General features: G+C 37.3%; 1 protein-coding gene across 2 annotated transcripts in view; it reads left to right on the forward strand.

The window, feature by feature from the left end:
* LOC123747697 (lysoplasmalogenase TMEM86A) overlaps positions 1 to 17,379 on the forward strand; it is a 110,398-nt gene extending 93,019 nt beyond the window's left edge. Inside the window, exons 4-6 of one of the 2 annotated variants that reach the window (XM_069324977.1) lie at positions 2,228 to 2,454; positions 6,008 to 6,262; positions 7,827 to 17,379. In XM_069324977.1, coding sequence (XP_069181078.1) covers positions 2,228 to 2,454; positions 6,008 to 6,262 — 482 coding nt within the window. In that variant the 3' untranslated portion in view covers positions 7,827 to 17,379. The remainder of the gene's footprint in view (positions 1 to 2,227; positions 2,455 to 6,007; positions 6,263 to 7,826) is intronic. The other variant, XM_069324978.1, reaches the window with a different exon arrangement.
* The last annotated feature ends 6,034 nt before the right edge of the window (positions 17,380 to 23,413 follow it).

Consider the following 23,413-nt stretch of genomic DNA (forward strand, 5'->3'; position numbering starts at 1 on the left):
TAAAATATGGGGCCCTTCATCCTTTGAAAATTAGGTTTCAAGGGAGACTGATGAAGAAAGGAACCTTGAAGTCAGAATCCATCATGCAATGAAAGTTGCACCAAGTGAGAGCAGCAGTAGAGATGCTAACCAAACCCTAGGAATAGTTAACAAACATTTGACTTCAGGGAGAAGAAGTTACAGTATTAAGTCAACTGTATAAATCTGTGGTGCACCCCTACTTGGATAATTGTATCCATACTGGGAGACCTCATCTTCAGAAAGACAGCTGCTTTGGAGAAAGTTCAGCACCAGGCAACAAAAATCATACCAGAACTAGGTCAACTCTCACATCACGAATGTTTGAGGGCCACAGGGCTAACAACACTGCAAACAAGACATGACAAGGCTGATCTCATTGAAACTTTTAAAATACTAAATAATTTGAAGGATATTGATTGAGACAACTTCAAGAGGTCAGATGTAACAAACAAGGAGCACTGGTCTCAAGTTCAACAAGCCATAATGTAGGACAGAAAACTGGAGATGCTTTTTCACTTGTAAGGTTATAAGCCTATGGAACTATACTCGCTGAAGCCTTAAATGCCAAAACGCTGCTGAATTTTAAAATCCAGCTTGAAAACAAATCAGGACAACTTTAGACAAACCACCAGCTTCCTGTTCTTGTCGAGACCACTAGAGAAATAGTGGCTTTCGGGTAAATTCAGGTAAATTTGCTAATTGTGGTGAAGTCACTTTACAGACAAGTTCTTATGGTAGTTGTTGTCCTTCGTATGATAGGGTGAAATAAAAATTTTGCTCAGTGAAATTAACCCCTAGAGCATGGGGAAATGTTAGATTATGAATGGTAATTTTTATTATGACTCCATTTATATTCCTAATGATTTTTGTGGATGGAAGCAACATTAGAAGAAACAAACGGGTTATCTTGAGGTTATCTTGAGATGATTTTAGGGCTTTAGTGTCCCCGCGGCCCGGTCCTTGACCAGGCCTCCACCCCCAGGAAGCAGCCCGTGACAGCTGACTAACACCCAGGTACCTATTTTACTGCTAGGTAACAGTGCATAGGGTGAAAGAAACTCTGCCCCATTGTTTCTCGCCGGCGCCTGGGATCGAACCCAGGACCACAGGATCACAAGTCCAGCGTGCTGTCCGCTCGGCCGACCGGCTCCCCTCCCGCACCGGGTAAATGCAGACAATGAGTCACAATAACGTGGCTGAAGATATGAGTAAACCACACAACAGAAGATGAGGACGAGACAACGTTTTGGTCCGTCCTGGACCATTATCAAGTAGATTGTACAAAATGCTACAGCAATGTATTTTTCATGTCAATAATAATCATAAAAAATGCATCTCATAAATACCTCCAGAAAGCAATCATTCATCTATAGGTGAAAATAAACAATTGTAATTACTCCCTCATTCCAACAAATTGGGGTTGGTCCCAACTCTCGTGTAGTTCGCCGAATAGAGGTTGCACTGTAACGTGACATATCCATGAGAAAAACTATGGAACAGGATAACTGGTGTGGGTCAGGATCAAACTAGCAAGAATGTTAGTCCCCCCCCCCCCCCCATCCTGCTCCAAAGATTTTCTAGTGTCCCTTGCTTCTAGTGTGTCTGGAGGTTGAGCTTTTATTTTGGTCTTTGGTCCCCAGTAGGCTTACTATAACTCGCAAGGATCTCACATTTATTGAATTGGGTGGCACCGTCTTAAGAAGCCACCAAGAAGTCATCAGAAAGAGGCATTTCATTACATAATTTTTTTTTATCCCAGTTCAACTTTTTTGAACTTAAAGAAACGTCTAACAATTTTTCTTTCTAGACTTGCAATTAAGTCAACTTTGCTGGCCAAGACGCGCACAAAAGATTTTACATTAAAAGTTAAAAATCATATTGTAAAATAAAATCATGATAAAAAGTAGGAAGTTAATAATGTGCATTTCTAAAAAGTTAGTAAAAATTACATGGTAGTTAGTATGTAGAAGATTAGTCCTTTCAATTAACATCTCGCTATCTCTACAAAGAAAGTTTAGAATTTATATAGCTTTGCATATCAAGTTACATGAAAATTGTTCCGATAACATTAAACTATCGCAATTAGATTTATGGCTGAAAATTGCAAGAGGAATGTGATTAAAAATGTACCTTAACATACCATACTGAAATAAGATGCATTTAATAGCATTGGATTATTAGATTAACTGCACTTATAATTTTTCAGGCATTTACCTTCTACTGCCAGGGACGTCTGGGTTAGTTAGCATTGGCATGCCAATCTACACTTTCCTGTTAATGACAATGGTGTGGCGGGCAGTTGCTAGAGTCCAGCTTTTTGAGGAATTGTGGACCTGGACCAAACTTTGCTCCTGCGTTGGTGGCATTCTCTTTGCAGTGTCAGATGCTGGTATCGGATTCAGCGCCTTCTATTGTCAGATACCTCACTCTCAGGTATTTAATATACTGTATTTAAAACAAAAATTACACTACTGTATATAATCTTTTTTGTCCATGGGTAGTAAGTGTTATTTCCTAATCACTTGTGCCTCCTCCAAAGTATAGAACGTATCCAAAGTTATTCCCCCTCAAACTTTGCTTTGACCTTTGCCTAAGACAATTTGTGAAAGCTGTCTTGAAGGGACTTTAAGGCTGCAGACTCCTTATCTAGAGCTTACTACCCAGGTACCAAAATTGTTACATTGTGTGTATCAATGTTCAATCAATGATCAATCCATCTTAAAATACTTTGACATTTTATTCACTTTCTAATTTTGGTATAGAGTAATTTTTTTTAAGAACATATGATATCAAGACTGTATATTTGTGTGTTATTTATACCTGATTTTAATGTGATACAGTATTCATTATTTACCATATATCCTCGTGTAAAATTTGAATTTGTTAGACTGTTTTGAAGCTGAAATTAAGACTGACTATTACACAAGTACTGTAGTCAAAGGAATGAAATTCATGCTTGGTGTGAGTCAAAAAATTGACAGAGGAGCCAGATTTCTATATAAAATAAAATATGCCATGTAAATTAGTGTTATATTTTAGCAGTAGCTTACCAGTGTCTGGAAGCATGATCGTCAAAAGCCTGCCATAGAGAGTACACATTTAGCATATTTTGCTTTATCATATTACACACACACACACACACACACACATACACATATCTGTAGAGAAATGATATAATATCAGACAGACAGTATGGTTTTCGATCTGGAAGATCCTGTGTATCGAATTTACTCAGTTTCTATGATCGAGCCACAGAGATTTTACAGGAAAGAGATGGTTGGGTTGACTGCAGCTATCTGGACCTAAAAAAGGCTTTCGACAGAGTTCCACATAAGAGGTTGTTCTGGAAACTGGAAAATATTGGAGGGGTGACAGGTAAGCTTCTAACATGGATGAAAAATTTTCTGACATAGAAAAAATGAGAGCAGTAATCAGAGGCAATGTATCGGACTGGAGAAATGTCACAAGTGGAGTACCACAGGGTTCAATTCTTGCGCCAGTGATGTTTATTGTCTACATAAATGATCTACCAATTGGTATACAGAATTATATGAACATGTTTGCTGATGATGCTAAGATAATAGAGAGGATAAGAAACTTAGATGATTGTCATGCCCTTCAAGATGACCTGGTCAAAATAAGTACATGGAGCACCACTTGGCAAATGGAATTTAATGTTAATAAATGCCATGTTATGGAATGTGGAATAGGAGAACATAGACCCCACACAACCTATATATTATGTGAGAAATCATGAAAGAATTCTGATAAAGAAAGAGATCTAGGGGTGGTTCTAGATTGAAAACTAGACTAAAACTATCACCTGAGGACCACATAAAGAACGTTGTGCAAGGAGCCTATGCCACGCTTTCTAACTTCAGAATTGCTTTTAAATACATGGATGGCGAAATAGTAAAGAAATTGTTCACGACTTTTGTTAGGCCAAAGCTAGAATATGCAGCAGTTATGTGGTGCCCATATCTTAAGACGCACATCAACAAACTGGAAAAGGTGCAAAGACATGCTACTAAGTGGCTTCCAGAACTGAAGGGCAAGAACTACGAGGAGAGATTAGAGGCATTAAATATGCCAAAACTAGAAGACAGAAGAAAAAGAGGCGATACGATCACTACATACAAAATAGTAACCAGAATTGATAAAATCGATAGGGAAGATTTCCCGAGATGTGGAACTTCAAGAACAAGAGGTCATAGATTTAAACTAGCTAAACACAGATGCCGAAGAAATATAAGAAAATTCACTTTAGCAAACAGAGTGGTAGACGGTTGGAACAAATTAAGTGAGGTTGTGGTGCAGGACAAAACCGTCAGTATAGTAGTTTCAAAGCGTTGTATGACAGTGCTGGGTAGACAGGACACCACGAGCATAGCTCTCATCCTGTAACTACATTTAGGTAATTACAAATACACACACACACACCCCCTCCCCTTACCTTAGTTCTGTAGTTTATCAGTAAATACCAGTATAGTACTTGAAATTGTTTTTCTATAACTACCCCTATACAGTATTGTATGTTGTGATAGTGTCGAGGCAATATTGAGTTTGCGATGATAGCGCCTCCACATATTTTTATTTATTTATTTATTTATTTATATATACAAGAGTTCTTACATTCTTGTACAGCCACTAGTACGCGTAGCATTTCGGGCAAGTCCTTAATCCTATGTTCCCTGGAATACAACCCCCGCAAAGAATTGTTTTTACAACCAATTTTACAACCAAATACCCATTTTACTGTTGAGTTAAACAGAGGCTGCAGTTAAGGATTTGCGCCCAGTAAATCCTACCCGGCCAGGATACGAACCCAGGACAAAGCGCTCGCGGAACGCCAGGCGAGCGTCTTACCACTACGCCACGAAGATTGCTGTGGATTGTAAAAAAAAATCCCACTCAGCCTGACCCATTCCATATACAGTACTGTATTTGTATAACAACACACAGAGTTCATGAAAAATACAGTAGTTACATAATACAGTAAATAATACAGTAAAAAAAACAAAAAAATACTGATAATATATTAAAACAAAAGAGCAAATTGAAAAGTGGACAGATGAAAATCTGTCCACCGGGTAACTTCTCACTGCTGGGTAACTGGTTGGTTGACTGACACTGTTGGCCAGAGAGGGTGGCTGGTTCACAAATTCTGTGCAAGTTTTGGATCAGTCTGCAATACTAGCCCTGTGAGACGATAAGTTTATCTTATATCATTCCATATCTCTACAAGTGACATTAGGTGTTTTGTTGCTACTGCTTCTAGAAATAAATACCAGTGTCATATTTGCCTTATTTTGAACATTTTGACAGCTGTCTGTGAAACGTGCTCCTCACCCTGTAAACAGACGTTCGCATGATGCATGTCTTTATTGTTTGAAAATGAGGAAATATAAGGGTTGAAGGCTAGCAGTGTGTCTTCTATCTTGAGGTTATCTTGAGATGATTTCGGGGCTTTAGTGTCCCCGCGGCCCGGTCCTAGACCTGGCCTCCACCCCCAGGAAGCAGCCCGTGACAGCTGCTGCTCCACCCCCATGACAGCCCGTGTCTTCTGCATATATTTTAAAAATGGCAAATTAGCACCCACCATCAGATGTATACTGCTCACCATTATACTGTTTAACTGTATATACACCATTATACTGTTTAACTGCAAGCACACAGCATCCCAGCTAGAGGGCAGGCTACAGTAAAGTAGATACACGTTTGAACCTAAATGTCTGGACCTACTGTTGTACGGTTAGAAATAATGCTATTTTAGTATTTGAAATAATATTTATTTGCCATAAATTAAAGATGATTTTGGGACTTGTTTCTACGTACAGTACAAGATACTGTAATACCCTAACCAATAAATGTCGACCTGGTATACATGCAATTCTAGGGAATCTACTATATTAAATCTATTACATGAGGATATACGGTATGTGTAAAATAATGTGCCAGCAATACATTAATCATATTTTCACTCTAGGCCATCATAATGGTATCGTACTATGCAGCTCAGCTTGGAATTTCACTCAGTGTTGTTGATAGCAAAGCTAGCTATCTAGATTCAGTGCGGGACAACAAGATGCAGAATATTCAGCAGCATATACCAAGTGATAGTGAGGATGAATCTTTCATGGAAAAACTAGTAACGTCATCGTCTTACTCCAGTGCTTCCCTCTGTGACTCCACTAGTCTCCTTGTCCGTCGACACACGGTCCACCTTGGCAGTATACAATAAGTATGAATTTTATCAATCTTATGAGGCTTAAAGTTTATATTTTTTAATTGAATTTGGTGGTGTGTGTTAGGGTTATGATATAGTGTGGAGCTGTATGGTAGGCACGGTAGGCATGGTTCGGTAGTAAAGCAGCAATGCAAGCTTGTCAGGCAGTGTTTGACTGACTGTCACCAACCAGGTGTGGAGTGGACAGTGTTAAGATTTTTGTCCATTTCTACAAATGGGGTTTAGTTTGTGGCATCTTTAAAAGACAGCTCATGGTATGGGCACATCACATTCTGTCAGCTCGAGTGATATCGAGTGACTGTAGGAAGTAGTGGTGCAGTCTTCGGTTTCACTTTCTGATGGTAAGACCTATATAAATGTAGAAGTGTACAGTAAGAGCTGTACATGAGCTCTTAGTTCCAGTAAGTGAGAATTTTTATTGTTATTGTTATTGCACTTTGGTTAATTCTTTGAGAGAATTTGTAACCTTTTAACGCAACCTCCTGCACCATAAAATGAGTTTTATGCTCAAGACGTGACTTGACTTTAACTTGTAACCAAATGGCTTATTTATCAGTACTCAGTAGCCTTATTTTCCTTCAATTTATTTAATTTTTCATACCACAGACTGTATGTTAAGTTTATTTTATGGCTATATTTTGAGGCTTCTTATTATATTGAGAAACATCATCATGCTGGTAAGGCAGTTCTTTGAAATGTATTAGTAGCAAACATTAAGCAATGTCTTAATTAAGATGGCTTTTCTTTACCTGCAGAATTGTCATCATAAATTTTAGTGTTACAAAATAAATAAAAGCAAATTTTGTTAACATTTTACTGACATTTGAATGGGTTAAATTTTCTTGAATTAGCATGAAGAAATTTGTCAATAGTTTTCTTAGTATAATTCTAAATATTAATAATGAATCATTGAAATATGTTCTGTGGCTACTTTCTGCACTATACAGCATTACAAAATCTGAAATTCAGGCTCTGGGTACAGAACGTAAACAAGTTTTGAGTTCAGTTTAAGCCATCTCTTAAGAAGAGTTTGTTGCAGAGGAAGATACGGGAGAACAAGACTGGGGTTATTAATGTCTTTAAAATGCATTGGCTTTGTGTTTATGAATTTAGCAGAATTCACATGAAAAAATTGGTTTAGTATTTCAGACCCCATAGAATTCAATTTTGTTTAAAAAAAATTATTTTCTTGAGAGATTGTTCAAAATATTCAGTAATTGCTATACTTTTAGATGGATTTCAATTAAATTTGTTTATATATATATATATATATATATATATATATATATATATATATATATATATATATATATATATATATATATATATATATATATATATATATATATATATATATATATATATATATATATAATTTTATATATTCTGTATATGTATACACTTCTAATGCAGTGGTCAAGCACAGTGTATACATAGTTTGAATTTCTGGCAATGTTTCTTGGTACAGTAATTTTCTTGTGCTAACGTAATGAAGGTGGCCAAATGTTTATGCCTTGGCTGCAGGCGTGATTACTCCAAGGCTTCCACTTGCCATCAGGTGGTGCTCTGAATATGTCGGGACCAGGGGTCAGTGTTGCCAGATCTCAGGTGCAGGAAGAGTCTCAGGTTGCCATTCAGGAGCTTGTGATTGCTTTGTATGTTTGAAGATTCCTCGCTCTCAAAAAAAAGTGTCAACTGAATACAGGTGATCTGAAAGTATCTGCTCGACAATAATGTTAGATTTAAATATTTTTTATTATTGATTGATAGATTTGTACGGTGTTTTTTAACCTCTCTGTACGTAGCATATCTCGTAGGCATTGTTGTGTCCGTGTCACATTTGCTCAAAATCTGCTTTAATCAACAGTTTTGAAAGACTATATTACTGATTCTAATCAATTAGTACCTAAAAACTCAAGTGGAAATAAATGTTTAGTGAAGCATTCCTTATTGTAATGTCTGGATGTGTCGTGCAGAATCTTGAAACCAAATATCCTGAGAAATAAAAAAAATTCACGTGTGTTAATTTACATATTGGTAGGTAGATCCACATGGATAAGCATAAACAAAATCTTTATTTTACACTGAAACTAGTTAAATTTAACCTAACCATACCACATAAAAAATGCAACTATAATGTTGCTGAAACCCAACATAATTTAAGGTGAAAATTATTTGTTGGCATTGTTTGTTGTTAACATTGCTGAAATGTTAATTTTGTCATTAGCAAACTGACTCTTTTTACCTTTTTAGATAAAATAATTGGGTCATCCTCCAGTAAGAATAGAACCTATAGTTACTATAGATGGGATGTACAAAATATGGATGTGTACCTCCAAAAATGTTTACATTTTGTACAACAGTATATTTACATTTTGTTTACATTTAATGTACAAAATGCTTCGATACAAAACATTTACATGTTATATAACAGTACCAAAGGCCGCACCATGAAGTGGACCAGAGTGACCATAAACCTAACCTGTCCTAAGCCAATGATATGCCATCTTAGGCCTTACTTAGACTTATACTAGGCCTAGGAAGTCATGTATGGTTGTTGCCTTCTCAGGCCCTTTACACTATTTACCTGTAGTAAAAAAAAAAACCCATACTGTTTGGCTACAACAGTCCTGCCATAGTAACTATAGGTACCATCATGTTTTAAATAATAAGCTCTGCCTGTTGGACAAAACATTCTGTACCTCTTAAGCCTAGTTGACTTGTTCTCCCAAAATGTTCACAACATATATTGTATGTATAAAATATATTTAACAAACGAGAGGATTAAGGATGGCCTTTACTGTAATTTCATTCTTTTAAATTGCAAGGCGAAGGACTGGGCTTAAGACTCAAGAAGCTCCCGAGCAGCAATTAACTAGTCATCTTTGAAAGGCTCTTTCTGCTCCCTACCCAGTACAACACGAGTGTCACATACAATTTCTAAATATTTAGAAAAAATTCAGCTTCATCTAATGAGTTTTTTTTTTCAGAATATACTGTGTATCACTTTAATACTACAGTTATAATAAAATATTTAATATAGTTCTATGAATGTTTCAGGGCCATTCACTAAGCTGAACTGCCCTAAATCTGTTCATGGCAAGGGCTACGATCCTAAGTGCCAAAGTATAAGAAAATATAAAATCAAAAATCCTGTTTAAAAATTTGCATGGGAATATTCATTAACCGTCATTTGAAAAGGAGTCATTTGTTCAAATAAAGACAGTTATAATAGCTGAAAGTTTTTTCATTAGTCACTATAGTTTTTTGTGCAAGTGGAGGACTTTTGTATACAGTTTAGTATACCATAAAAGAATGATCTTGAAATTATGTATCAGGTATCGCAAGAAACCCCACGGTGAAATGGGGAAAATGGTCTTTGTACTCTCACTTCGCTAAGAGCATTTTCAGAGACTGTTATATCTTCGGGATAACATTTAGATACTGCAGTATATACCCCTTTATACAACTTAATAAATGACAAAATAAATTGTTGCAAAAAACAAATCAAGGACTTGAGTCCGGATGTTTATTCACTTCTCGATAATGAAGGTTAGATTACTCATCAGATAACTTAACCTAATCCTAAGAAAACTCAAATTTGTTTAACCTATTTAAATTGTAAGAATCATTTTAATGAGCAGGTCAACTGTTATAATTTCTGCTTACATAGTGGGCTCCTGGTCAGAATGGTATGGTGACTATAAGATTCTGCATGGTTGAACCTTTCTAAAGGTGACATCTGTTAACAAGTATGTCTGGAATCCTTTTATAAGTTAAGATGAGTTTGAAGGATTAAACATGAAATGAACAAATGTGATTTATATCCAAATGTGCTATTTGTAAGTCTTCAAGTTTAACTAGTAGTTATCTTTACAGTATGTGACATCCCCACATGGTCTCTCTACCTAATAGTTTTTGAGGAATGGATGAATCTGAAAAAATATAAGCATTTATGAGTGTTATCCACATTATATAAGGTTTTGTGTATTAGAGTAAACAAAATCAAATAATATAAAATGGCATAATTAAAAATTACAATGTAAAATATCAGAAAATAAATTAGTTCTAACCGTTAGTACCAAATGGTCATTATTGTTGATTATAGCACTAGATATGTTTTATTTGCAGTGTGTCAGTGTGATACCAGTGATGACATTCAGAGTATCAAGTACCAAAGCAGTTTTATGTATTACATAATTTATTATGAATTCTTATTTCCTGCTAGATTATGGTGATGCCTATAGCAGAGCCATCTATTGATGAGGAATGTTAGTAATCTTTATATACTGTATAGGGATTACAGATTACATAGGTCAATTCATTTATAATATTAACCTGAGGAATGGTACATTTTACATTCATTTTTCTAGGTTAACGAGAAAGAGACGAAACTCTAGATCTAACATACGTAGTTTTCAAGAGATTTGCCTTAATTTGTTCAGTCTTCCTCTTATCTATGAAAGACCATTCTGCCTGATTGTATTCAGGAAATTGGGTAACTTAGTTCATCTTGGCGCATATTCCAAATAGAACTTGCATAAATTATCAGTTATAGAAAGCTTTGACCAGTTATATACACAGTATTATTAGATTGTATGTAATATATTTTTCCTAGTAATATGTGGGAAATATAGTGCACATAACCTTGGCACACACTTCATGGGAATATTTTAAATCAATTTATCTGATAAACTTTGTTATTTTTGTGTGTTAATAACTCGGAGAATTCAATGGCAATTATTTATTTAAAATTGTCATTGATATTTAGTAAAAAAATACGAATTTGTTGAGGACAATCATGAGTAGATGGGCTGGTTTGTGCTCGGCTTTCTTTGTTTCTTGTGGGGAAGGATATACAGTCCTATTAAGGTGCCAATGACCTCGTAACAACCTCACAGTTAAGATGTTGTAGTTCTTTTTTATTTTTATATTAACGCTCCCGGACACAACGTCAATGTCAATGCTTTAGTGAAACTAAAAGCAACAAAGTTTTAAAGTGCTTGCTGGGACCAATGAGCAAGTTGGAGGGGAACTGCACAGGCTCATACTCCTTTGCAGACGAGGAGTCACAATAAAGTGGCTGAAATATGTTGACCAAACCACTCACTAGAAAGTGAAGGGACGACAACGTTTCGGTCCGTCCTGGACCATTCTCAAGTCGATTGTCAGGACGTCATTCACAATCGACTTGAGAATGGTCCAGGATGGACCTAAACATTGTCATCCCTTCACTTGCTAGTGTGATTTCTGTATATATATCAATTAATTACAAAATTCTATGGTACCAAACATTGCATGAAGTTATGTGAGAAGCTAATAGTTAGTTGGCTTAGTAAAATTATCACTTCCAGCAAGGCAAAGAGCACCATATTTTTAAGCAAGTGTTGCTTAGGCTTAAATTCAGAAAATTATTAGCTTCTAAATTTGAAAGATAATAGTACAGATAAATATTGTTTAATATACCATACTGGTGTTTTAGGGGGCTTGACTTAAATGTTGACAATATTTTACATTTAACATTGTTTAAACCAATTATATAGACTCATGATGACATTGAGGATTTTCTTGGGGGAGCCACTCCAGAGAGCCTATGGGTCTTGCCCAGAAAATGGCGTTTCATTACATTCAATGCGGATTTTTTAATGAGAGGCTCTGAATCTTTTATTTCATGTTAAAAAAAAAGCTAGTGCTGTAGCTTGCAGGGCTAAATGCTGAACAGGAGAATTTGAGTGTTTATATCTCCACTATCTATATTAATACAGTACTCTTCAAGTGTGTAGAGAGAGATTTACAGCTTGCTGGTGAACTTTGTTCTGGTGTAGTGCCTGTCTTTCATCCTCATGTTTTTCTTATTACCAAGATAATGGCTCATTCCCAAGAGGTCAATTCACACTTCTTGGCCATTAGTACTTATTTCTCACCTCCCTATCAACTTTATTCTTCATATAACCTAAGGTGAATATCGCACTTTGAACTTCAGCATGCCATTACGATACTCCAAAATCATCTCGACTCGGTATCTTTAGTCAATGCTGTCCGTTTGTCACTCCATGGCAGTGGGCTCTAATAGTATTTACTATGAGATGCTTCACTGTCTCCCTTCCCATACTTTTAAGTATTTGTTGAATATTTATAAATATTCTAGGACTCTGGGTCTGCCCATGAGGTCTGAAATTAATTTTTCTCATCATTAAGAAACCTGGTATAAAGGGCAGTTTCGGGGGAAATTTTGCCCCATTACTCTGACCAGGTGTAGCTGCAACATTTTTTTTACCATAATTAACATGCATCTTTTGTGGTTTTTAAAAAAACAAATTGTTGCCTCTTCTATCCCAATTTGGCTTTCATGTCATAGCCCTACTGACATCCTGTTAGATTTGGAAGCTTAAATTTGTAGCTCTTTTTGCCACATAATTCAGTTGTGACCATTTTGTTTGACCTGAAGAAAGTGAGACGCATTACATGTATGGTAAATATAATATTTCAGTCCACTTGTATTTTTTTGGGCTCGGAGGTAATGTATCAAACTTCTAAGGAAATTTTCTTTCCAGCCATACATTAAAAGGTTTGCCTTCTGCTTCTTATTTCCAGTATGAAGGCATCTCACAAGGCATCTCACATCTCTGCTTTCTGACTTGGTTTAATCTGAGTTTTGTTACCCCTCATCATTTGCTGGCACAGTACCGATTTCTTCCTGTAACACCGGTCCCAGCTACAGAAAATTGCGTGACAAGTTTTGAGCTTCCTTGAATATTTTGACTATTATACAGGGCTTTTGGAGAATTGTTTTCTTTGTAATGTATTACTGAGGGATAGCAGTAGTTGAAAATGCTATTCAGAATTGAATTAACTCTGGTTCAGGCTTCATTAACAGTATTTTAATTTGAGAATTTTCTAAATAATTGCACTGTTTCATTTTTTTTTAAGAGTAGCATACACTTGCAATATTTTCTCTCATGAATAGTATGTTTACAGAGGTCTTTCCTATGGGTATTTGTGATGTACTCACCTTCTTGTGTGGTGGGGGGGGGGGGAGGGGGTTGAGCTTCGGCTCTTTACCACATCTACCATCAATCAACAGGTGACCAGGTTCCTGAGCCTATTGAACTTTATCATATCTACATTTGCAGCTGTGTATGGAGTTTGCTTCCACCACATCACTTCCTAATGCATTCTATTTGTTAACTACTCTGCCATTGAAAAAATTCTTTCTAATGTGTCTGCAACTCATTGGGTACTCAATTTCCACCTGTGTCCCTTTGTTCGTGTGCCAAATGTTCGTGTTTGTCTTCATCTACTGTTAGTTCCTCTGAGAATTTTGTATGTGGTGATCATGTCTCCCCTAACTCTTTGGTCTATCAGTGGTTGAGGTTCAGATCCTGTAGTCTTTCCTCGTAGCTCATACCTCTTGGCTCTAGGACTAGTCTGGTGGCATACCTCTGAACTTCATCTTGTGTTTGATTAGATACAGACTCCACGCTGGAGCTGCATATTCCAGAACTGGTCTGACACATGTGGTATACAAAGTTTTGAATGATTCCTTACATATTTGTGAAGGTAGTCGTTACATTGGCAACTCAGTCACTTACTGCCTGACTACTCAATTCGGGTTTACTGTACTTGAGGGGTGGCATGCAAGCCTGAACGCTGAGTTTTGGTAAAAGCTAATTCGTCCTTTTTACTGCTTCATGGGTGTCCAAAACTTCTTTATTACTCTCCACTTACATTTGGGTCAACTTCTGTGCCTTATGAGGTCAAGATTTTCAAGTCTTTCTATAATTGAGCCCCTGCATTCATTGAGTAGTGAATGCAGCATATTTTTGTGTTTTTGTCAAGCATCCAGGATTTCTTTGCAATCTTCTTGATGCATGCTGCTTTATCATAGGACAACATAGAGGACATGTGGTGTGGGCTGCAAAGGTGCAAATGACAGCAGCAGGCAGGCCTCTTGCAATTGTGTGTGTAAAATTAAGCGTTTTCTGCAGGAGGAAACTTTAGAGCAAGTGTGAGTGACTTATCCTGCAATTTTTAAATGGCACGTAATAGTTCTTCCTCGTTTATAAGTACAGTAGTTCAATATTATATTGAAAAAATCGATAGGAGCCTTGAGGAGAATTCAAACCTGCACACTTGGTACTTCCAAGCACATGCCTGGAAATAAAATTTAAGAGAGCACCAAAATTTGGAAGCACACGTCTTTCAACCACTGAAGCATGATTTGCACAAAAGTAATGTAACCTGCAATAGAAATTCTAAGGAGAAAGTGCCAAATTATTACAACTAGCACTTGAAAGGGATCAAGATACGGATTTGGGATGGGACGGTGGAAAGGAATGGTGCCCAACTACTTGGACTGTCGAGGATTGAATCCCGACCTACATGACGTGAAACCGTCGCTTTATCGTCCATTCTAAGTAGTTGGGTAATGTAACCTGGAATTCCAGCCCATCCTCATAAACAAAGGACAAAGTCCATTCCATGCACCTGCTAAACCCTGTTTATGAATGAAAAAGGTATGCACACGACTCCCAACTGATGACGTCCGAACACTTCTGGAACAAGTGCTTTGCTGATGACTTTTGTTCGAACAACAGTGCTGTAAATGCTTCACCCATGTACTACAAAATACAAAGTCAACAACATCTAAACAATCTAACCTATCCAATGCCTAAAATATGCACAGTATGCTAATATATATCAATATTAATTTATATTTGAGAAAATTCCTATTTTGAATCAACAGCATGTTAAAATTGATGAATGCGTCTTTGGGGTAGACCCCTGGATGAAATGGACTTGAATCCCCAACTCGTCCTCAGATCAACTGAATCCACTAGAGGTCGTGAAGCTTTCACTGAAACCTAGTCAGAGTTTCACACATTTCCCCCATACACTCTGGCTGTGGAAAATGAGTTCTGCCTCCAGCTCTTCTCCTCAAATGCACAAGGAATTCATATTATGATATATGGAGGAGAAAATGAGTTGGACCCTTGAGGATTCAAATCCTCCTCAAGGCTGTTGGGGAAGACAGGAGGAAGAGATAGGGCAAGTGGAGAGGAGAGAAGAGTGGGTAGGGACAGGTGAAGAGAGGCGAGGGGTGAGTGAGACCGAGGTTTTCCCATCCAGTATTAAATGTGTGGAACATTGCTGAGCTAAAAAAATATGGTGCTCATATCTAGTGATGTGTATGTTATATTCTTAGATCAATAAAACTGTTTTTGCTGTTACAGTATGCTATATGCACATTATATATATCTGTATTTTTCTAAGTCATAACAAGCCACTTGAGTAATTCTGGTGCATGCAGTAATGAAATCTTAGCACAGTACAGGATAGAACTACACGTAACAAACAGCTGACTCCAGCAGACGATGTCACCTGTCAGAGCAAAATACCCAGAAATATATTATGCACATCGCTATTATTACTACAAACACTACTACTATTATCAGATTCCTGCCACTCAATCATAAATATTAATAATTTTCCACGAGAATATTTTCTGAAGGAATGTGAGGTCACATTGCATGATGTGTAGGTGCGCCAAACCTCGACTGTGTGCTGTGAACATCGTAACTAGCATTGTGTTCTATATCTGAACCTTGTACATAATTTTTATTACAGTCGGGATCATCTATGACACTATCATTGTAAAATAATTGCAGTTACTCATTTTATTCATCATTATTAAGTGGTGCTGTAACTTGCACAGGCTTGTGCAGCTGTGCTGTGAGCTGCTGCTGCATTTGTTAGCCATTGTTGCTCTGGCAGTACTGAAGCTCTCGCAGCCAGAAGGGATGTAGAAAATGTTTTACAATATGGCATCTGTTTGTTGGAGTCATAAGGAACAGGTTGTGAGCCATGTGTACCTGTGGGAGTGTTGAATCATTCACTATACAGTACCTAAAAATGCCTTAAGGCACTATATTTCTATGTGCACAACGGGTTGAGTGCTTTAAGGCACTATGCACAGTTCAGGGGTTAAAAAAAAAAGAGAATCCAAAGTTATTTAATGAAGCCGAGAGATTAATAGTGTTGGATTGTGCTGCACTAACTACCATGATGCCTTCAAATGTTGCAAATTTTAATTAAAATATCCCATGTAAGTGAGTAAATTTTGTACTGTATTGACCTTAAAATTTTTTACAACCTATCCTCCAATTTAGATAGTATTTTTGTAAATATATGGACCATCGTACAGTATACATATATATTGACCAAATGGATTATTAAATACCAGTACTGTAGTAGAATTTGGCATTACTGTATTCACTTTAGAGTCCTGGAAAAAAAAAAGATCCTAATATCCAAACTTAAATATTTCTAGGCCTAGTATAGTGCACATATGTACTATATTAGGCCTCAAATAGTATGTGTATTAGGCCTAGGATGGTTAGGTTAGGTTAGTTTTATAAGCAACGTAAATACAAAACTTTTTCCAGTTCATCCAAATTTAATACACTAGCTCCAAATTCTACTTTCCAATTGTCCATTACATCAATATATGTAAGATGGTTACCTTGAGGTGTTTCCAGGGCTTAGCGTACCCGCGGCCCGGTCGTCGACCAGGCCTCCGCATGGTTACTCTTAAGTATTATCTAAATTGGAAGATGGGCTGGAGGTTTAGGAGTAATTTTGTAGCTGTGTAGCAGGTTTTTGGCCGAGTTATAATTTACTTCACGTAGTGATGACTTGTACTTCCTTCATCTGTGTATGTATATAGTAAATTATATTTGTAGTATATTACTGTATTTTTAAGGGATATTTATATTTCATACAATGGTGACCACTAATGTAAGATATTACTGATACATGTGTGCCAATTCAATCCATTCATATTATACATCTGTGTGAATGTTATTCATATACTTATTCCAATTGCATTTTGTAAAAAATCTTTAAATATATGATAAACATCAGATAGTACTGAGTATTTATATTATTACCAAGTTTTCTCCAATGCTGCAATTTTCTGTTATTAAAATTGTTTGGAAAGTTACATTATAATGTGGTTCTTTTAATTTGTGTAGATTTTAAATAAGCATAGACTGTAAAATGTATTGTAGTATGATAATGTCCAGTCTATTAAAACTTTAGTTTCTGATAAACATCTATCATTTTCCTATAAAAAATTGTATTCAGAGAGGGGGGCGTGGGGGCAGTAACTATCTTGTGGATGCCTCAATGTGCATGTTTTGATGAGATGAGGAGTTCTTAGGAATCCTGTTTAGGTCATAGATATGGCGGTCTGGCCTGGAGTGCAAAGGGAAAGGGGGTTTACACCAGAGCAGATGAAAGCATTTTGCCATTGTTTGGATCAATGTCTACCCTGTTGGAAAGGGAAAATGGCACTAAGGGCAAGGTACTCTTGTCTCCACCGGTTTATGCTCTGCCCATCTTGCAGTGCTAGTACAGGTATCCCATGGCCCTGGCGTGTTTAATCTTATCATTTGTTTCTTATAGATGTTACTATACACGTGAAAATATAAGAGAGAAGGACCTGGTAGTAAACATAATCCCAACACAACACCAGAAGCTCGTGTGAACAGGGTATCAGCATATAGGAAGTCAGCAAACATAAGAATATCATTTAAGAATCTAAACAAGGAGGCTTTCAAGTCCATACATACTGTATACTAAAGACCACTACGTGAGTATACAATACCATCATGGAACCCATATCTTGTGGGATCATAAACAAACTTGAGAAATTTCAGAGGTTTACAACTAGATTAGTACCAGAATCAAGAGGCTTCAGCTCCGAGGACAGGTTCAGAGAACTTGGCCTCTCAATCTGAGACGAGAGAAGAAACGGAGGAGATGTGATCATTTCGTACGAGATCCCAAGAGAAATAGACAAAGTGGACAAAGGACACCTGTTTAAATTAGAGGTAGGACAAGTGGACATCAGTGGAAGCTCTTCATGCAACTGAGTCAAGAGATGTTAGGAAATTTTTGTTCCTTGTATGGGTGGTTGGCAAGTAGAATGCTTTGAAGAAAGAGGTTGTTGAAATCAATTCCATCCACAACATGAACAAAAAATATAATAAAAATATTAACACTTTCCGGCTCTTGGCGAATGTAAAAAAAACAACCGTAAGTGCTCCCGGCGTTTTGCCGCGTAAGCGTAAAAACAAAAATGTGTATACTCTTTTTACTCTCATGACCTTAGTTCTCGAGATACGTATTTCATTTTGGTACCAACGTGTTCACAATAAAATTCTCTAGAAGAACATCAGTAAAAAACGTCACGAAACGTATAGGGATACCAGCACCAAATAAATAACTACGAAGATGACTCGCCGTGAGCGCCCAACAGCAACAAAATGTTTTTACTCTTGGGATTGTTATCGCCTCCACACTTGTCCTACAGCATTAATTTTGGTATCAATGGACTCGCAATGAAATTCCCAACACGGTGATATGAATATAAGCGTAGAATAATGATTGCGGCCCGCCCGCAAGAGTGTGGGAAGTGGTGAAATTGTTACCCGGTGTCGGTGCCGGGACGACGCACGGCGCTTTGAAAGTTTATACTTATTTCATTCTCATGACATTATTATTCTATGTACGTCATTCATATTTGTGTCAATGTGTTCGCAATAGAATGTTCTATGAGCCCGTAGGTAAAAAAGATCAACAAAGCGTAAGATAGAATAGCGCCAAATATAAAACAACGCTGGAACATATCAGTGAGAATCAAACACACACGAAATGTTTTTACTTTTGTTATGTTTGTGAACCTTTCATGAACTTATTGTACTATGCAGCCTATTGGTGAGAAAGAGAGCCTCATGGCGCGCAGTTTGAAACAAACCCAAAGTAAATCGGATAAAAATTGAATTTTATACAAATATTTTAAGAGGACATAAGTTTATGTCCACTATGCGGGAGCGGGTAGGCGAAACAGGACTCCGGGGTGCGTCCTCATCCCGCGAAAGTGTTAATGCTGAGAGAGGTAATTAGCATATAGGTGGGGATAAAAGCTAGAATTTGCTTCCTCATAGTCACTGATAAATAAGTACTCTCCCCACTGTAAATTGTGTGTTGGGTAACTTGATCCACTAGTCAGGGGCTCCTCTAAAAGATATTTACCATTTACGTTGAGGGGGTGGAGGGGGCTCTTCCCGCCGACTCTACAGCCTCTGCTGTGTTGCCCCCGACCTAGCATCATACTCTTGATGCTCCCTTCCTCAATCCTCGCTGCCACTCAAGTAGCTGGGAGTACCACTACTGTTACCCTTTGACCTGACCAGTTGCATATGAAAGCTTTATTAATACACGATTAATATGCAACATGTGGTTTTTAAACAGTGTTCGTCTCTCTCCCTCTCAATTTAGCTTCTGCGAGTGTCGCAACTTGATGTTCTAGTGGATTTTGAGGTTTACGTTCCCCCTTTTCTTGGAATAATTTTGTGGAAGCTATCCATTTTGACCTAGAGAAGGTGTATGACACATTCTGTGGTACTACTAGTCCAATTGCATTATTTTGGCCTTTGAGGCAATTTTTCTCTCCCTTTAGAGAAAATCTGACCAAATGTTAGATATGCATTTGGACTGTTTTCTCTGCCTCTTACCGCTAATATGAAAGTATTTCTCAAGGCAGTGTTTTCAGCACTATCTTTTTTGTGGCTGCTCTGAAGTCTCCTCTCTCCAAACTTAGATTCACAAAGTACTTTATGTGGGTGATGCCTTTTTTTTCTGTTGCAGTAACAATTTTATCCTTAACCAGCACTGGCTTCAGCTTGCAACAGATAGTGTATCATCCCAGGGTACCAGATACAACTTCAAGTTCTCTGCTATGAAAACTTCTTCCATGGCTTTTACTAGGAAATATCATACACCAACCACCCTTGACCCTTTAATGGAGTTAACGTTATAGGAATAACTTTAACTAGGAATTTTTTAATTTTCTGTGGCAGACTGCTAAATAGTCATACAGAATTTCTTCATTCTTTTAATAGTTACTCGAGATTCTACCCTGTCATTCATAATGCAATTTACAACCATTGAAGAGATGGTTAGCTCTTATGAATAACAAGCTACATATTGTTAGATGTGAGTCATAGTTCTGTGACCTTCCTGTCCCCTAAATGGTAAATGGCTAGGGGGGGCCTGACAGCTGAGTCGACAGTGCTTTGGATTTGTAGTCCTGAGGTCCCGGTGTCGATCCTTGGTGGCGGCGGAAAGAAATGGATAAAGTTTGTCACCCTGATGTTCCTGTTCACCTAGCAGTAAATAGATACCTTGGAGACAGCTGCTACGGGCTGCTTCCTGAGGATGTGTAACAAAAAAGAGGCCTGGTTGAGGACCGGGCCGCGGGGACACTAAGCCCCAAAATCATCTCGAGATAACCTCAAGAAGGTTCCATATTGCCCACAACTCATTCACTAACTAGTCAATGAGTTAGTCGAGCTCATTGCCACTTATTGTAACAAGAGATTCTACTATCAGAACTGCATTGTCTTGCTCACTGTGTAACACACCTTACAGAATGTTCTGATTTTCATAACTACAAAATTTTGCTTTCCCATTGCTGGTTTGTCTGTTTGTCCCCCAGTAACATCCTCAGTGAATCCAACTCCTTCAACATTGGTCCTCTTATGTCTGTTTTTTTTTATCTTGTATTGTTATTGTGAGGGATGATCAACAGCACCAAAAAGCATCCAAGATGGAATCAAAATTTCCAAGTATAAATTCCATTTCTGATTTGTAATTTACAGAGTTATGCTAAAATTTGTGTCTTGTTTTCCTTTTCCTATTTTTCTGTATTTATACTCAAGGTTTTCTATGCTATATACTCACCACTTCAATCTGCAGTATATTCTTTATTATTTGTTCTAGCTTGTGTGTACTCGGGTTCTACCTGTAGCTTGAGTAAGGAAATCTTTCTTACCCATTTTTTTATGCTCTTCGGTACACACACAATTAGTCTTTCCTTCTATCAAAGTGGTAAGCTATTTCTTAGCTTTTATATATATATACTGTAGTTCATCTCTCTCAATTCCAATACATATTTGTTGGTATGTCTCTGAACTCTTTCTAACTTGTGAATGTGTATCTTCAGGCATTGGCACCCATCACTGCTACCTTCCATCTTTGGTCTGGGGACTGTTGTAAGTAAGCCTTTTAGCATTTTTCTGTATATGGTTGAATGGTGCATTACATAGAAATTTGATATATTTTCAGTTATATGTTTTTCTGGAGATGGTTTCTTGTTTATAGACGCACCCAGACTTTTTTTCAAAGTTTTGTAAATTTGTTGGTAAAGTATTTGTAAAATCAGACTACTACAAGCATAAAATCTTAAGTGCTCCATAGTACCATACCAACTATGAGTAAAATTGTCTATACAGTATACCTAGGTCATAAAAGTATTTGTGTGTACGTCTGATACCATACTCCTTGTGAGGGAGGAAATGTATATTTTTACCTCTCAGAATGTTTGGTAATATGTTTATTTGTGATGTGTGTATATGTATATATTAACACGTTGTACTGAACGGGGTGAGAATAGCTTGAGCTACCTCATCCCTTTGTGTGTATTTTACCTCAATAAACTTATTTCGATTTCAATTTCAATTTCAACTATGAGTACTAGGCTAGTTTGTGACTTAGTTCTGATTGTAAACCTAGGGGGTATTAATACTTAAGTGAACACATGTAAAGTCACGATGTTTTGCGATGTAAAATTTGTGGGGTAGAACCAGACAAGTATTTGTAATTACCTAAGTGTAGTTACAGGATGAGTGCTATGCTCATGGTGTTCCGTCTTCCCCAGCTCTCTGTTATGATGCTGTGAAACTACTGATTGTTTTGGTATCCACCACTTTACCGCTTAACTTGTTCCAACCATCTTTGACCCCAGAAAAGGAGACTTTCAAAAAAATTTTGTCATCTTTGTTTCCTTAGCTTGAATCTGTCCCCTTTTTTTGAAGTTGCAGGTTTCTGTAATTCCTGTCTGTCAATTTTGTGTTGGGAATGTTCTGAACATATAGAATGTTCCTGTTCACCTAGCAGGAAATAGGTACCTGGGAGTTAGACAGCTGCTACTAGCTGCTTTCTGGAGGGGGTTGTGTGTGTTTGTGGGGGACAGGATCAGTTGATTGATTGACAGTTGAGAGTCGGGCTCAAAAAGCCAGAGTTCAACCCCCGCAAGAACAACTGGGCGAGTGCAATAAACTCACTCGCTTAACGATAAATGCACAAAAGTACAACATAGCACTAAACACAATAATAAAGTAATCACTTGGATAATAATAACAATACTATCAGGGTATCTCATAGTCAAACTCACTCAAATTACTTACTCAATCTCTGGCTCTCTGAAACGAGAGAGAAAACAAAACAGTATCACACGGACACTAATTTAATGAGAACAACGGCATAATTAAACTGTATAATTACCTGGAAATTGTCAAATACATATTGTATCATTAAACCGTACAATCTAATGCACAATTAGTACAACACAGGTATGCAGCTAGGCTAGTCCCAGAACTAAGAGGCATGAGTTACGAGGAAAGGCTGCGTGAGATGCACCTCATGACACTGTAAGACAGAAGAGTAAGGGGAGACATGGTCACTACCTACAAAATTCTCAGAGGAATTGACAGGGTACATAAGGATAAACTTTTTAACATGGGTGGTACTTGACCACAGGGACATTAGAAAGAATTTTTTCAGTGTCAGAGTAGGAAACAAGTGGAATGCATTAGGCAGTGATGTGGTGGAGGCTAACTCCATGCACAGTTTCAAATGTAGATATGATAGAGCCCAGTAGGCTCAGGAATCTATACATCAGTTGATTGACAGTTGAGAGGCAGGACCAAAGAGCCAGCGCTCAACCCCCGAAAGCACAACTTGGTGAGTCTGTAGTCGGTGAGTACAGACTAAATGTGTGGAGGTGTGTAACACATACTCAGTCAGAGACGGATTACAGAATCACACACAGACAAGCTGTAATTGTCAACTGTTTTCTATTTCCTCGACCATGCTTCTCTCGCCCATTGATGATGCTTATAAGACAACGTCAGATCGATGGGTTGATATTAGTCAACACTAGGAACACTTTTATCTTAAGGCAGAGTAAATATATTTGTTCTCACTTAAAAGACCAGTCCCTGTCACTCAACAATTCAT

Source organism: Procambarus clarkii, chromosome 15, assembly GCF_040958095.1.
Source record: "Procambarus clarkii isolate CNS0578487 chromosome 15, FALCON_Pclarkii_2.0, whole genome shotgun sequence".
NCBI lineage: Eukaryota > Metazoa > Arthropoda > Malacostraca > Decapoda > Cambaridae > Procambarus > Procambarus clarkii.